The sequence below is a fragment of the Rhyacophila brunnea genome, unplaced genomic scaffold (genome assembly GCF_057557595.1).
Source record: "Rhyacophila brunnea isolate RB1 unplaced genomic scaffold, BYU_Rbru_1.0 scaffold_2, whole genome shotgun sequence".
Taxonomy (NCBI): Eukaryota; Metazoa; Arthropoda; class Insecta; order Trichoptera; family Rhyacophilidae; genus Rhyacophila; species Rhyacophila brunnea.
The window spans coordinates 30,877,624-30,894,290 of record NW_028232859.1 but is presented as its reverse complement, the minus strand read 5'-3'; the positions used below and the strand labels follow the sequence as shown (position 1 = coordinate 30,894,290).

Below are 16,667 nucleotides of genomic sequence, written 5' to 3'. Positions count from 1 at the left end.
ATTTTTGCTTACCGCAATCGCCTTTATATGCCACAGTTATGTGACGTTGATCCTTACACGCATTAGCTCTCAGCTGGCATTCACTCACATAGGTCTTTGAGTCAGAACCGCACACTTCGCCGTTTTCCTAGGGAAAATGAAAGAAAAACATGATATATTTTTTAACACACACCTAAGCATCTGAGGATTTTTTTTTTTAAGATTTCAACTAACTGTTAAGATTATTTTTTACTGTTTTTGTCGGTACTTATTATAATACTTTGATCTGTATAACAAAGACATTAGGCGAAACCCGGAATTCGTGTTGAGTTAGTTTAACAAGAAATATAAAAATATAATAAGAAATAATTTACAATAATTTTTAATAGATACCGAATTAAAATAAGTTTATTAGTATATATTATTAGTCGAGTGATATAAAGAAAATTCAAACTCAAAATGTGATTTTTACTCTTTTTTAAACAATACAGATCGATGACCGTTGCAGATGCGATATTAAATATTATGGATGATTGCGTTAAATGAAATATACATTATAAATTGAATACAATATTTCACCGAATTTGATTTTTCTTCGGCAATACTTTTTCGATCGTTGTGTGGCTAATTTTGTCACAATTTAGTCGACCATAGTCAAAAGTCAGCAGAAAATGTTAGTAAGCATGTCAAAATGTAGTTTTACTGATGTCTGAGCGCGTCATATTATGTCGGGAATTTCCGACAATATTGAAGAGTGTTTGACTTTTAAAAGTTATAAATATCTTTAATTAACTGTTTTTTTTATTCAACGAATAATTCAGAATATTTAAGAATGTAACATTCTAATTATTGAACATACATAATTTTGAAAACATTTCTGAGAAAATATATTATAACCAATAGAAGAAATCTTTTTTGAAAAAAAAAACGTCACGAATAAAAGATTAGTTAATTAAAATAATTATTAGCAAGTCTTCAAAATTTGTGACTCGTAGTAGATATGACTTTCGAAATTATACTACCATTTCGTAAACCAAGTGGTATTCAAATGAGAACTCATATTAATTTTGGTAGGAAGAGAATGTAATTAACTGTACAGAATTGGCAATAGAGGAAGTACGTGAAATTCCACGATCTCTTGAAATATTACCACGAGTTCAATTATTATTATGATATTTTTTCAAGCCTGGGTGCCTGAAGTGTTATACTTTTTAAATAAATTGTATTGTTCCTATAGATGCATTAGATATTTTTTATAATAATTAATATCATCAAAAACTTATATCTCATATTTATATTCAAACTTCAACATTCGATAGGTACCCTAGTTATAGGGAAACAACTCCAAATACGTTGTTCTATGATAATGGCGTTTGAAAATTTTACATAAATTCTCATTTCAATGTTAGAGCCCAGATTTTTTAAGTAAATGTGTTTATTGTTTATATAGTTCAAATGAACTTAGCAATGCAAAATGAAATTTTACAGTTTAACAAATACATTAACTTAAATTAACATTCCCGTTTAAAATGTTTATTCATTTTTTTGACCCATTGAAGAGATTTTTGATTATTTCTTTTTATTGAATTATAAAGATAATACCTTTCTACATTGAATGGCATTATTAACTCAAAACCTTGAAATTTTGAGTTGTTTCCCTATAGAAATAGGGTATAATGTTTACTATAATAGTTATAAAATATATACACAATGCATAAATTCAACCCCCAGTGAAGTTTATAATATGTAATTAATTACAATGCATTTAAACTTTTAGATACCTACTAATTATCTACGCTTTAAGGGGGGACATGCTCGTCGAAGGTCAAAATTGAGTTTTTATTGTATTTTCAAACCATGATCCTGGACACTCCTTAAACGTTGTAGATAATCTATTTATATAATTTTGAAGCCCTATTATCCGTTATAGTTATTTTACACATTTGATGACTGCATGAAGTATTTTTGTTACATAAAATAGTATTCTTTTAAACCTCTCGCTCTAATGTTTTAGAATATAGTCATATTTCGGTACAGAACTGTGCAGTGGTGTTAAGATTTTTTACATTTATTAATTTTTAAACGCATTTATAAAACCATTAGTATAATTTATTACGAGATAATTTTTGTAAAATATTCACGATAAAAAATTATTTTGATAATCTCTGTGATCCCAAATTTGACAAGAATTAGGCATTTTATTATTCAAAAAATCGGCAAGATTAACACATTTGAAGATGATTCTAAAGATACTTCTTATAAGCTATGTTTTTGACCATTCAAGTGTGATAAAAATCTTATGAATAATGATTGCTTTATAATAATTATTGACCTAAGAATAAGGTAGTGTTTTTTTAAAATACGCCATTTCTTTTGTCATTCCCTAGTGGTTAAGCTACAACATACGGCCGTAGCCATAAAATGACAAACTATAATTAAAGTAGGGAGTAAAATTATGTTAACGCGCGTGTTTGAACATGTACCTAACCGAATTTTTTTTTATTTTTTTTTAAACGGTACATGTTCAAACACGCGCGTCAATATAATTTTACTCCTTACTTCAATTATAGTTTGTCAATTTATGGCTACGGCCGTATGTTGTAGCTTAATCACTGGGGAATGACAAAAGAAATGGCGTATTTCAAAAAAACACTACCTTATTCTTAGGTCAATAATTATTATAAAGCAATCATTATTCATAAGATGTTTATCACACTTGAATGGTTAAAGACATAGCTTATAATAAATATCTTTAGAATCATCTTGAAATGTGTTAATCTTGCCGATTTTTTGAATAATAAAATGCCTAATTCTTGACAAATTTGGGATCACAGAGATTATCAATATAATTTTTTATCGTGAATATTTTACAAAAATTATCTCGTAATAAATTATGCTAATAGTTTTATAAATGCGTTTAAAAATTAATAAATGTAAAAAATCTTAACACCACTGCACAGTTATGTACCGAAATATGACTATATTCTAAAACATTAGAGCGAGAGGTTTAAAAGAATACTATTTTATGTAACAAAAATACTTTATGCAGTCATCAAATGTTTAAAATAACTTTAAAAGATAATAAGGCTTCAAAATTATATAAATAGATTATCTACAACGTTTAAGGAGTGTCCAGGATCATGGTTTGAAAATACAATAAAAACTCAATTTTGACCTTCGACGAGCATGTCCCCCCTTAAGTTTCGCTTAAATTATATAATAATACATGTTATACTATTCGTACTATCTACTGGATTGATTTTTAATTTAAATATTAATTGACATAAGTTTTGTATATTTTATGCGAATCTGAGTGTCTCCTTTTGAAAACATATCCACTCCTATCTGTCTGCAGGGAGCTTCCTTAGGATACCATGGTTCTTTCCACACAGTATAACCACCACAGTATAGATGGTATCTTCCATATTTTATAAATTCCTGCCCGACGGTGTCGCTTTATTTTTATAAGCAAGTGGACGAGTGGATCATCGGAAAGAGTGATAGTTAGTTCTGGGTAATCCCTTCCTCGCCACACGCGATACTATCGCATATTATGGCTCCGAAGACCCTTCTCAATATCTTTATTTCAAATATTCCCAGTTTCCTTTAATTTTTTTACCAGTCCAGAATTTTAAACCCATTCATAGGCAGCGTGAGCCTGATACGTTTTTATATTGTTTTTTTATGAAGAATAATAATATGAAACTACTCGCAATCACTTAATATTATAAACATTTCGAGCAATTGAGATAACATTACCTGCAATGTAAGTAATTTAATTAATATTGATGAAAATTTTAGTATTAGTCTTTGACGTTAAACAAAAGTATTTAGTATTTAAACAGTATCTAAATAACATATTGTAAAAAATCCAAAACAATCTTCTATTACTTGGCCAATTTTTTACTTGAAAATTTCTTTATAGAATATTTGTAACATGTTAATTTATATAATAAAATTATAAGCATTAAGTAATCATAATCTGTATTAATTTACAGTTATAGGTAAACCTGTAGGTAGCATCTCAACAAACTATTCAAATCGAATAGTATAAACTTTGACCAATTAAAAAGATTAATAACATAAAAAACATATTTTTTGGCGAGAGAAACGGAAGCTTTATTCTACTTTATATTCTTTATTTCATGAAAATCGGTAGCTTGAATTTTAAATAATCAATTTTGTTGGATTATTGATAATACTTTATATTTCAAACAAAATTCAATTCAAACAATAACAGAACGGTCCTTTAATTTTTGTTTACTTAGATGCTCTGTGTTTACATCGTAAACACGTAATAATAGGAAAATATTAATAACTAAATTGAGAACTACCGTTATACCCCGTTTATACGTAGATGGAATCATTTTTACTAATTTTCACGACCTATCAAATAGGAACCATACAATGACAACATCGCGTCTCGCTTACTCTTGAAGAATAAGATTTGCAAGACAGTCAGCACTTTTACGTGTAAGCAGTTATTATCACGATACTTTAATAGCGCCTGTACATGTACATGGATTTACTTCCACACCAATAGTGTGTATTTTAAACGATCGCGATAATAAGTTTTTACACGTAAAGGTACAGACTGTCTATCCAATATCATTCATCAAGTGTAAGCGAGACGCTATGTTGTCATCGTATGGTGATATTTTACAGATTCAGAAGGTTCGGACAAGTTTATATATAATCGTTAGACGTCAAAATGTTATGTGCGGTGTAGTTCGTATTTCCTCTGGCAGATTCGCTACTATCGTTCTACTGTGCATGCGCACCGCCATTCAAGTACTAATTATTGCGTAAAAGTTCAGAAGCTTCTGAACTTTTTTGATACACGCATATAATCTTTCAACTTACACGATAATACGTACAGTTAGGTGTAAATCCATGCACGTGTAAACGGGGTATTAAATACACACTATTGGTGAAAGTGAATCCATGCACGCGTACAAGCACTATTATGCATATTTATTAAAATATGTTATAATAATATAACATATTTTGTCATATTCTTTGAAAGAAAGTACAATCCCGAGCATTCTGTAGTCAGGCTATAAGACGTATGAATAGAAATTCAGTCAATTATTATGCAACATGCTTTCAATCTTCAATCGATTTCCACAGAATGTAAACACAACAACAATGTCTCACTTCAGTAGTAACGCTAACGTATATTAGTGTTTAATTATGGAAGTATTTCAAATTAATTTATTTCATTACCCATACTAGCAAATAAAATATTTATATAATCAAGAAAGATGTTTACAGATTGTTTGGGCCCCATATAATTACACCAAATTAAACAACTAAATCGTTTATTTTATCGCGCAGTAAGATGAGTACCCAACAATTTTAAAATATATTATTTATAATTATATTATAAATAATCACAAGATAAAAAGATCTATTTATATACCACGTTTATATTTTTCTGTTGAATCATATAAACTTGACAATTCTATGTATTAATAATTTAGGACAAATAAGGTAACTGTCAACAAATCATTTTTTTGCTATTTTGCAACAAACAAACAAATATAGAATACTGAAATGTCATTTTGATTTCCATAGTAACGCACGTATATATTAATAATTTAGTTGCTAGGACCACTCCTTTAGCAACAAATAATAGTGGATTGCATTACGGATTTCTTCCGAAATAACTTTTCATACAAAACAGAACTAACTGAAAATGAATTCAATTCTACTTAAAGATGGCTAAAAGTATTAAAAGAATGTATTATCATCGTATTCTGATATATTCTAAAAGTTTCAAATGCCTAGCTAGTCGGAAAGTTAGTTAAAAATCGATTGCAAGATTTGTACTGGATAAACAACCACCGGACAAACAAGAATATAAGCAAAATAAAACGTGGTAATAAAAAAGTATAAAGCGGACATGAAAAAATGTTATTAATTATTACTGATGATTTTATAAGGCATTGCAAATTTATTTATAGCAAAATTCTCATCTTATTTATACTTTGGGATTATAGCCAAAATGTGTTAATACAATGACACGTTATTATTATCCGAATAAAAAATGCAAACAATGGTAAGTACATAAGTACCAACAGCACACTTCTATGAATTCGTAAGCAATATATTAACTGCAGAACATTATTATTAATTTGGTACTCTATTCCCAATTTAACCATATCAAATAATGAAGTCCCTCTATTGTATAAGATACCTATATCTATTTTTTATTCATATACTGAAATGAGCCACAAGTTAAGTGTAAGAACATTTAAAAAATCTTAAATAAACTGTAGAAACAATATACTCAAACTAGAAAAAATACCAAGTATACCTACATCATGAGATTGAGAGAAGATTGAAGATTGAGAGAAGAGTTTCTATATATTATGAGAGGTAGGTATATTTGTTATAATGATATATCAATTATACCACCAAAGTATTTACGCTTTTACCCTTGTATTACAGGTTGTTTTAATGAACAGCTCACTATTATTGAATGTTGCCATTTAACTGATATTTTAATTGCAAATAATAATTTATATAATATCAGGTGATTAATTTCACAAACCGTTTTTGGTTAATTGGTTGGTTTTCCATTACTTTCTTTTTTCATTGTATTTTATTTTATTTAAGTACTCTTTTTCGTTATTTACTCTTTTATATTTTATTAAATATAAGTAAAATAAAACTATTTTATATTTTAGAATAATCGATTTCTTTAGGATCAACAATGGGTTTTAAACTATTTTTCTTAACAGTTTCAAAGCTATATACATTTTTGGTTAGATTCTGATCATATTATGTGTGATCAATCTGTTTTTAAATATACAAGCTTCATAAAAATATATGTATTAAATAATGAAAGATAAACTGAATAAATAAAATTTAAAAAATCGTAGGTACGAGGTACGTGATAATAGCTTGTTATTACCGCTGAAACATAATGGTATGTAAGTTGATTTATTTTTGTTATTTTTTTAACTTTATCTTTATATTCTGGTCAAACAATAAGCATACATGTTAATGCCTTAGCAGCAGCGTCTTGATGGCGTCCACACAAAAATATACACGCTGCACACTCTGCTCATTTTTTATGATCTACTTGAATTATTTAGTATTCTCTGGTAACAATTTTTTTTTAAATTAGCTTGTGATAACTGAAAAATGTTATTTTCGTTGTTTTCGCGACTGTATTAACTTAAAACAGTTTTTCTCAACCTTTTTGTATGGCGGACACCCTAAAACTTTATAAAATATCGGGAAATCTCTAAGTGACTGACACATATTAAAAAAACTAAGTGACCAAATATGCATATAAACCAGTAATCAGCGACATTCAAAGGCAAAGTAATAATATATTTTAACAGTTTATAGTAAGAAAACGGAATTTCTCCATTCTTTTTTGCTACAAAAATTCCTCTCTAAAGATATATATACTCTTCCTACTACAATAGAAAATTTTAAAACATGCTTTTACTCTTTCCCTAATTGGTTCCAAGTTCTACTTTTTTCTGCAAGCTATGACGAATTCTTGCAGAATCCTTGATATATTTCATGGAACCCAATGGTTCTACAGAACCTGTTTGGGAATCACAGGTTTAAGGTCTTTCGTTGATATGTAAGTATGTATTGCAGAACAAAAATAAAAATAAATCAAATATAATAATAACAAAACTACTTTTAACACATTCTGGCAACATCCATTTGCAAAGGTATCAATGTGGCTTTGATTGAATATTGACGCACTTACTCACAGCGATTGGCATAATACGGAGCTTTAAGTGATAATGTAATGCTTCAATGTTGAGTGTTAATTATTCTTAAAGGTAATTAACATCACGTCTCAATATATAATTCAGGAGTTAAAATTATTATTGCGAAAAGGGAATATTGCCAGTTATTATTAAAAACCCTATATGATTATGAACCCTAATAGTTTATTTAAACGTTAATATCATCTTACCGTTCCTTCTTCGCAGCGTTCTGGGCAGACGCACCTGGCTTCCGAAGCTCCGTCGCTTTCACATACTGAATAGTGTTCGCATTTTTTATTTTCGCACCCATCTAAATAATTAAAAAAACAGTTATCATTCATTGAGTGCAATATAATATATTCTTTATTACCTTCCATCAAAAATATCAATCCATTATATTTTTTAAATCATGGAGATTTCTCGTCACAATTTTATTCAAATAGTAGATATGCAGTAAGTAATTTAGTAATTGTCAATAATTATGTCAAACCTTAATTTTAGAAATAGACACACATTCAATATAATAAATCATAACTTTATATTATGACATATTATTAAATAAATTTTATTTCCGGTCTTCAATGTTACCTACACAAGTTATAATGGTTTTTGATACAACTTAAAAAAAATTAAGGTTAATCAGCTTATTTCATTAAATTTGTTTTAACAAGCTAAGCTACTATGAGTTCTCAAAGCCAAAAGTGAATTACTTACAGCTTTGTTCATTGTAGTTGTCGAAATTTAAAAATGAAAGTGTATAAGAACTCACTGCATGGTCCTTTGTAGAGTACAGTCACTTCTCTCTTGTACTTGCACGCTTCATGACGGAGTTTGCATTCGTTTCCATATGAAATTCCATCAGAACCACATACAGGGTCGAATTCAGCCGGACACTGTGGGCATTCGCAGCGTGCCTGGCCGCTGCGCTCGACGCAAGAAGCACCCCATTGACAAGCCCGCCCTTGACAGGGGCTACGTTCACCTAAACACATATGCAACAATTTGTTATTAAATATGAAAAATAGAAATTGTTGCAGAGATAAATTATATCGTTATTTATTATATTGATACCTAAGTACTAAGTTAATGTTCATTGAAAATAATTTTAATAATCACATCTCATAATGTTTTCACAAAATAAATAAATGTATATTTATTAAAAAATCTTTGTTGTATTTTTCAAATAAAATTGTTTAAGTATATACACACTAAGTACGCATTTATTTATGTCTCTAATAAATAATCTTCATTTATAAATCTAATAAAGAATCGCCTAATATAGTTCATATTTTATATAGGTGTACTATTTAAATGGTTCACCAAACAAGTTTTATACCTTCATTGAATAACTATTTATAAACATGCATTTCATTTTCTAGTACTTATCTACATTGAATATTTTACTATGGTGTTCCATTTCATTTATAAACATGTTAAAAAGAAATCAGATACTTTTAAATACTATTCTAAGAAATATTGTACGCATAACCAAAAACTTACCACATACTCCAGGGTGGGCGATCTCTATTGGCATCTTTGATTGACATGCAGCTCGTTTAAGATCACACTCTGATGAAAAGGTTCTTCCATCGACAGAACAAACGGGTCGCATCACAGGTTCGCAGTCCGAACCACATTCGCATTTTGCAATACCAAATTTGTTTATAGAACACTCCTCCCCAGGTATGCATTTAATGCTTTCACAAGGATTCACACCTAAAACCAAAATGAGGCTCAATGAGTAGTGCAGTGAATTAGTTGTATAGTAATATAAATTGATTAGTAGCAGAAAACATCCAGTCTTTCATAAAATCACATATATTTATTGTGATTTAACCGGGAATCAAACTCGGAGCTCCCAGATGAGAAACCAGTGCGAAACGTATTAGATTATCGGGTGTTTTTCAAAATTTCTTCTTCTTTCTTTGAACCATATCCGATCCTAATAGGATCATATGGGCCTCCACAGGGTGGAAACAGATTTTTATTTTTAGGAGAAATGGATGTAAGCCACTTGCTCAACCTATTAGGTCCATATTCTGACTTCAAACACAAATTAAAAAAACAATATATGTATTTTCCAGACCCAAGATTTGAACCTGGGATCCACGAAATTATAAGCCAACGCGTAAGTCGCTCGGCCATCATGACTGTTATATCTTTACTCATTTTATAAATTTATTTTTTTGATGATTAATAAAATATATTAATTAAATAAAAGTGTATTATTTGAAATATCGTCATGTTATAGGAAAATATAATACGCGAAAACCTTCCCAATGGAGTTTTCAATTGACTGGTAGTTTTTGATAAATTTGAATAGAGGTATTATATACATATTATATTTTACAGTGCAATACATTGTTTGACAGTAAATTGTATTAGTATAAAAATAATAAGAGAAAAGAATATATTTCATCCTAAAATATGATCATAATCAAATCCTATGTTATAACATTAATTGATAGTAATTAAATTTTCATATTAGCATTTTTGAATACGAAAGAAAGGACTTCGAGATACTATTGTATTTAATATTCATATTATAATACAAGTTTAGTGCTGAATGTAGAAATTTGGATTTATATTTAAATTATGAGTTAAAAATAACAAACTTCAATGAAAAGTTTAAAAGATTTGACCTTTATTTAATAATAGTCATTATCACTGAAACCATTATTATGTTTATTAAATGCTTTTGACGTATGACCTTTTTGAATCAATGTCAATATAAGTATACATTTTAAGTGTAAGTTAGACATTTTAAATAGTAAAATAAAATAAAATGTACCATTTACACGGTATTAAATAAATTAAGTGAAGTGATTATTAGGAACTTATCAGTTCAAATCTGTAAAAAATTGGTTTAAGTCACCTTGCTATACATACATAATATTATAAATCATTTTTGTGTGTATAAATGCATTAAAATATTATTATATGTTGTCGGTAAATATTAGTAGTAGTTTTAAAAAAATATATTGAATGAATTTATGTTACCTGAGCTGCACTGTCCACGGTAAATGATTCTCAGCTGTCTTCTGCTGCGACATGCTTCTCGCCTTGCCTGACACTCATTGGTGTAAGTTTTACCATCGGAACCACACACCGGTGTAAACTCAAGTGGGCATGGTTCGGCACACCGACACACTGGAGCTCTCAACTGGTCTAGTTGACATACCTCTGGCTCCGGACAAGATACTCCAGAACAAGGATCTAAATAAAAATAAAGTAAATATAACTGTATTGACTTAGTTCAAGTCCATTATTTTGAAAATTTTAAATTATAGATAACAATAATTGTCACTCACACAAGAATATTCATAGAAAAAGTCTTTTCTCTAAATATTATTCGTTAACAATGCTTACATAGGTTTATCAAAATTTTATTTTAAACAACATGTATATTGCCTATGACTAATTATTATGATAAAAAAATTATAGTCATGTATATCGTTGACATCATCATCAGTCGGGGTCAATCCACTGTTCATTGAAGACTTCCCCAAGATTCTTCCACTCTTCTGAATCTTTAGTTCTTTGCTATCATATTATTATGTCGCCAAACTTATCGAGTTCTTTGATTCAGCGGGTCTTAATACGGCCTAGTGGTAGTTTAATGTCTACTGAATACACCTGTATGACTGCATTTATCTAGTTGTTAAGTTTGGTGATCTCCACTATAACGTACTATTTTTACCTTTTTATCAATTGGTTTATTTTGTGGTCTTTTTGCGTAGCTACTATAAAAAATACATCCTTCCATGCCATGTAGCGTTAATCTTAGCGAAGTGCACAAAAGTCACACCTTAAAATGTTTAAATTGGACCAAAAATAAACAATTATTTTTAATTTAAACAAACAATGAGCAAATTAACTCAGTACACTATATTAATAAAATAAAACTTTACCTGCCTAAAAACCCTTTAAAACTGTTTCATTATTTTTATGCGCATATCTCAATGTGTATGTAATAGAAAGAAGCTCTTTTCTTTTGGCCTACTCAATTATGTCAATGCTGTATATGCATACACTAGCTTTCATAAAACACGTTGCTTGGACACTTTTTAGCTTTCATGCTTTAAAAAGTATATTGAAATATAAATAAATAATAAGTAGGTACATCGAAATAATAAAGTGTTAATATACCTGCAGCACTTTTACGTCGTGCGTCGCATATTTATCGGACAGATTGTTTTGTCTTTAGAATACTTGAACTTCTTAATAATTTTTAATTAACTATTTCTTTATTCAATGAATAATTCACAAGATTTAAGAGTGTACCATTCTAATTATTGAACATACATAATTCTGAAAACACTCATGAGAAAATCGATTGCCTACCGTAACTCAATTTAGAGAGCGCTTATGAGCAGGTATTAATAAGGCCAATAGTTAAAATTTGTCGCAATTAAGCATGGCAATCGTAGCATAGTGGTAATGCACAGGGCGCGAAACCCAAGAGATGTAGGTTCGATTCCTACAGTGTCTTACTTTTTTCGAAAAATATTTTTTTCTATTTGCTATATTTTCTCATGACTGTTTTCAGAGTTGTGTGTGTTCAATAATTAGAATGGTACATTCTTAAATCTTTTGAATTATTCGTTGAATTAAAGAAATAGTTTATGAAAAACTATATTATTATATGCATATAACGAAAAACAAAACGCAAATTTAAAGGACGGTTTTGAGTTTATTATGATATATAATATAAGTAATAAGATTGTCTATGAATAAATTAATAATGAATTATTATAGCTCTATAAGATCAATAATTTAGAACGATCTTTGAGTATTAATCAATACTATAAAATATAAACTGTGGGAATACTAAAAAAAGCCAAAATCAAATTTATATTTAGAATTATTTTGAATCTTATGGTATTTTTTGGGATCCTTGGTCTGATTTATTGACAATAAATAATATATATTATGATTATTCCAGTAATTATACCACTTATAAATTAAAAATACGTATTTTATTTTAATTTAAACTAGTGTTATCTAAAAATGTTGGGATAAATAAATTGTTGTTACAATTTAGCGGAGCCAATATATTTTATGCTTAAAACAATAAAAATGTGTACAAAAGAGCAGTTTATAAAAATTATACAGAGTCAGCGATATGGAATATACGTTTTTAATTTCGGGCGATTTTCCACACCCGCTTTGACTTTATGTCGTTATTTTGTTTTTAATATTCTACCCCGACGTGTGATAACACGTAAATTGTTTTTCCCGTACACGTATATCGCTAGGGTGTACGGCTTCCGGCATCCTTACGTTGATTTACAGCTTGTGGGATAACAGTAGAGATGGATTAATCTGGTTTAGCAAAGTCCAACCACTGCACCGTATTCAAAATGTGGTCCATGATAATACATCAGGTCAAATGTGGAAAACATTCAAACACAACAACAATTTTGTGTTAAAAGTATATTAAATTTTCTCTGTGTCAGTTAAAACACCTTTAAAATTTTACAATAGGTTATTTTTATTCTACGGCAACGCAAAATTTCCAATTTTCCCGAAAATTGTTGCGAAGTAAAAATAGCATTCGCCGGGAAAATCCAACAAATTTAAAGGGCAACAATTAGACATGACAGTATTTTGGCAGCGTTTAGAATTCCATCACGCTTCATTATTTTAATACAGTAAATCTTAGGAAAAATATTTTTCGTTTTACAGAATTGAATATAACCATTTTATAGCACTTGAATAATGAAACAAAAGTAGATATGTACTATAAAATATTAATATTGGTAATTTTTGATAAATTATAAAACAAAGAATATATTTTTAAATCAAGAAAATATACTCATATACACCGTTTACACGTGCATAAATTTATTGCTGACAGTACGTATTATCGTGGCCTATCAAGAATTCCTGAATGCACGTGATAACACGTATTATAGTGGACGTTGCAAGATTGCATCCATGGATCAAAAAAGTTTAGATGCTGCTGAATTTTCACGCGATAATTTGAATTAGTGCATCATCTGCGAACCTGCCGGGAAAAATACGAACTAGGACGCGCTAAGCATTTTGACATTTACAATTTTCCACATCCAGCCAAATAGCACCAAAAATGACAACAATGCGTCTCGCTTACGCTTGAAGAATCAAACTGAGGATACAGTCAACACTTTTACGTGTAAACAGTTATCGCGATAGCTTAACTTAGACACTATCGGTGCCAGTACATCCATACACTCTACAGGCGCTATTATATTCAAACATAATATTTAATTTCAAATGAGTAATAATTAATTTTCAAACGCTATAAATATATTTTGTCAGATAAATAACTACAATACTGTAATAGTATTATCACATTTTCACTTTTTGCCAATTTCACTACTTCTTTAGCAAGCTGGTACTTAAAAATAAAAATACTTTGCTATTATTTTCGATGGAGATCAAAATAATTCCATAGTTGACCTCGTTGCGTACAAATACATAATAGCCCTTTTAATAATATATCAAATCCACTAATCGGGCGAGTAAAGTTTTGTGTGTTTTTAGCCCAGTAACCACTACGTCACGTGCAGAGTAACATGAGAAGGACGTAAATCCATAGAGACACAAATTACATTTTCCTAGTTAAATAACAATAATAATAATAGGTACATAATAATATTATGTCAACTAATTCGTGGAAACAACACAAAACACATTATTTTTTTAAATTTCCTTCTTCCAGAAAATACTTGAATCATTATTGTTATGATGATTCGTAACTATGATTGTGATTAGGTATATAAAACAATGTAAATACGTATCATAAAAAACATGTAATAAAAGTCTTTCTCTAATTGGTGTAACAGTCCTTTTCTATGTCATAGAATACTTAATATGACAATAATAATATTATGTTGATTAAGTGTGTTATATTGTATTTCTTGTAAAAAATATACATATAAGTACCTAACAATTAACATGACAAGCTCCTATTATATGTAGGGTTTTAATAACATAATTTATTTCTTAATAATAAAACATATATTTTTGGTAAACGTAATATAAAGATGTATATTATATAGAAAACTTATGTTATTTAAAACCGTCAATATAACAAGTCAAGATGTAGTATTTTCAAATACAGCGGAGAAAAATAAAAATTGTTATATTTTAAATTATGACAATGTTGACAATGAAGGCATTATTCTTTACGTATTAATATAAATAAGCAATTAGACCCATAATAATTTTGATCTTTAAATGGGTATCCCCACACATTTTTAAGAATATTTTGTTGTACAACAACTGTAAAGATAATAGCTACAAGATACGAGTACCTTCATACTTTTAAATAAAAATCATTTATGAATAATATGTAACTAATACTGTTATTCAGTGAATTAGTATTAGTAAAATTTATATTTACACAAATAAAATCCAATATGCTATAAGCTAACTTGGTAAATTATAAATAAAGTACCTGTCTTGTTTGTATGAAACATTACATACATTATTAATGGCTTATTTTTATAAAAAAATATTTGAGTAATTTATTTCCTTATAACCAATTGAATAATAATTATTAAAACATAACTCGCATGTACACTATGTTGCCCATGCGCACTGACCACTATGCTATAGGTATTCCCAGGAGACGCAGGTTCGAATCCTGCTGTGTCGTATTTTTTTTATTTCATTCCTAAATTTTGTGAATTATTCGTTGAATAAAAATAACAGTTTTAATTTCGGTTATAATATTAGAATATGTTTTGTACTATCTACACCATATAGTACATATTGTTATATATCTTAGTCGTTATCCATTGTGGAGTTATGTTAGAGTATCCTCCATTGATTTTATGGATCGTGGAGTCAATTCACGAGTCATATTTTGATATGTTGTTTTTTATTCAACTTGTTTAACCGAAAACAAGAGTGCTATAGATTGATTATACAAATAACAAATTTTCATAGTCTTATTTTTTCAATCTGATCTTTTTTATATTATAGTTGCTTTATTGTAGAAATATTCTTAATTATTAAATAATGACATTGTTAAGTACCCACTCAATTATATAAATTTTAAATATCAATATTATTTTTCTCTCATTATTATTGATATTTCAGAAAGTATCACTTGGTCCATTTTTGTCCAATAATTCGATATGTTCTCGGGTTTGTGTAGGCTCGTATTTATTGCGAAATGTCACGCGGGGTGACCATAAACAGATTTAATGGAATGGAACCGTTGCCACAAATCTTTCGCGCTTAGGACCTGGGTGGACAGGACCAGCCAGTTAACCAGTGGCCGGTAAAACTACCACTGTTAACAGTTGTTATGAAATAAATACTTCATACATCTATTGAGTGCTATTGCATTAAATACAATTTTATTTATATTAGTTGTTATCCGTATATTGGTATCTAAGATAATACTAATAATCTATATTCTAGATAATGTATTTAAAATAAAATACAATATCATAGATTTATTTTTTAATTTATTTATTAGATTCTTATTATTGAAAATATATAATTTTGAAAACGTTCAAAATGTATAAGGTAGGTATATATGTAAAAAAATCCTAGATATAGATAAAAGGTAGACTAAGGAGGGTTCAAATTTTACATATTTATAATTCTAGATGAGTGCCGTTATCTTTTGAGATATTGATCCTCCTCGTGTGAATTAAATGATTGTAAGTATTGACTTACGCCATCAGAGAAAACTTTGCCTCCATGGCAGGTTACCATATATTATAATGGTATATAATAGGGTTTTGAACAGGAACAGAAACGAAAATCGAAAACCGGAAAAACCTTTATTTTTGTCGGAACGAAAACCGGAACCAAACCGGAAAAAATAGGTTCGGTATATGTTAAAACACGCGCGTTTGCATGATCATACATCTATATCAGTAGTTGTTGTAGGTAGGTCATTTGTGTGTCAAATTAAAGACACAAAAAAATCATGCACGATCG

General features: G+C 28.9%; 1 protein-coding gene across 1 annotated transcript in view; it reads right to left on the bottom strand.

Annotated features, from left to right (window-relative positions):
- The window catches only part of LOC147072186 (agrin-like), a 61,610-nt gene that overhangs the window by 22,497 nt on the left and 22,446 nt on the right, over positions 1-16,667 (bottom strand). Inside the window, exons 3-7 of the mRNA XM_085946685.1 lie at positions 10,722-10,937; positions 9,222-9,437; positions 8,491-8,703; positions 7,931-8,031; positions 13-127 (exon numbers count right to left, since the gene is read on the bottom strand). Of these exons, the coding sequence (XP_085802811.1) occupies positions 13-127; positions 7,931-8,031; positions 8,491-8,703; positions 9,222-9,437; positions 10,722-10,937 (861 nt within the window). The remainder of the gene's footprint in view (positions 1-12; positions 128-7,930; positions 8,032-8,490; positions 8,704-9,221; positions 9,438-10,721; positions 10,938-16,667) is intronic.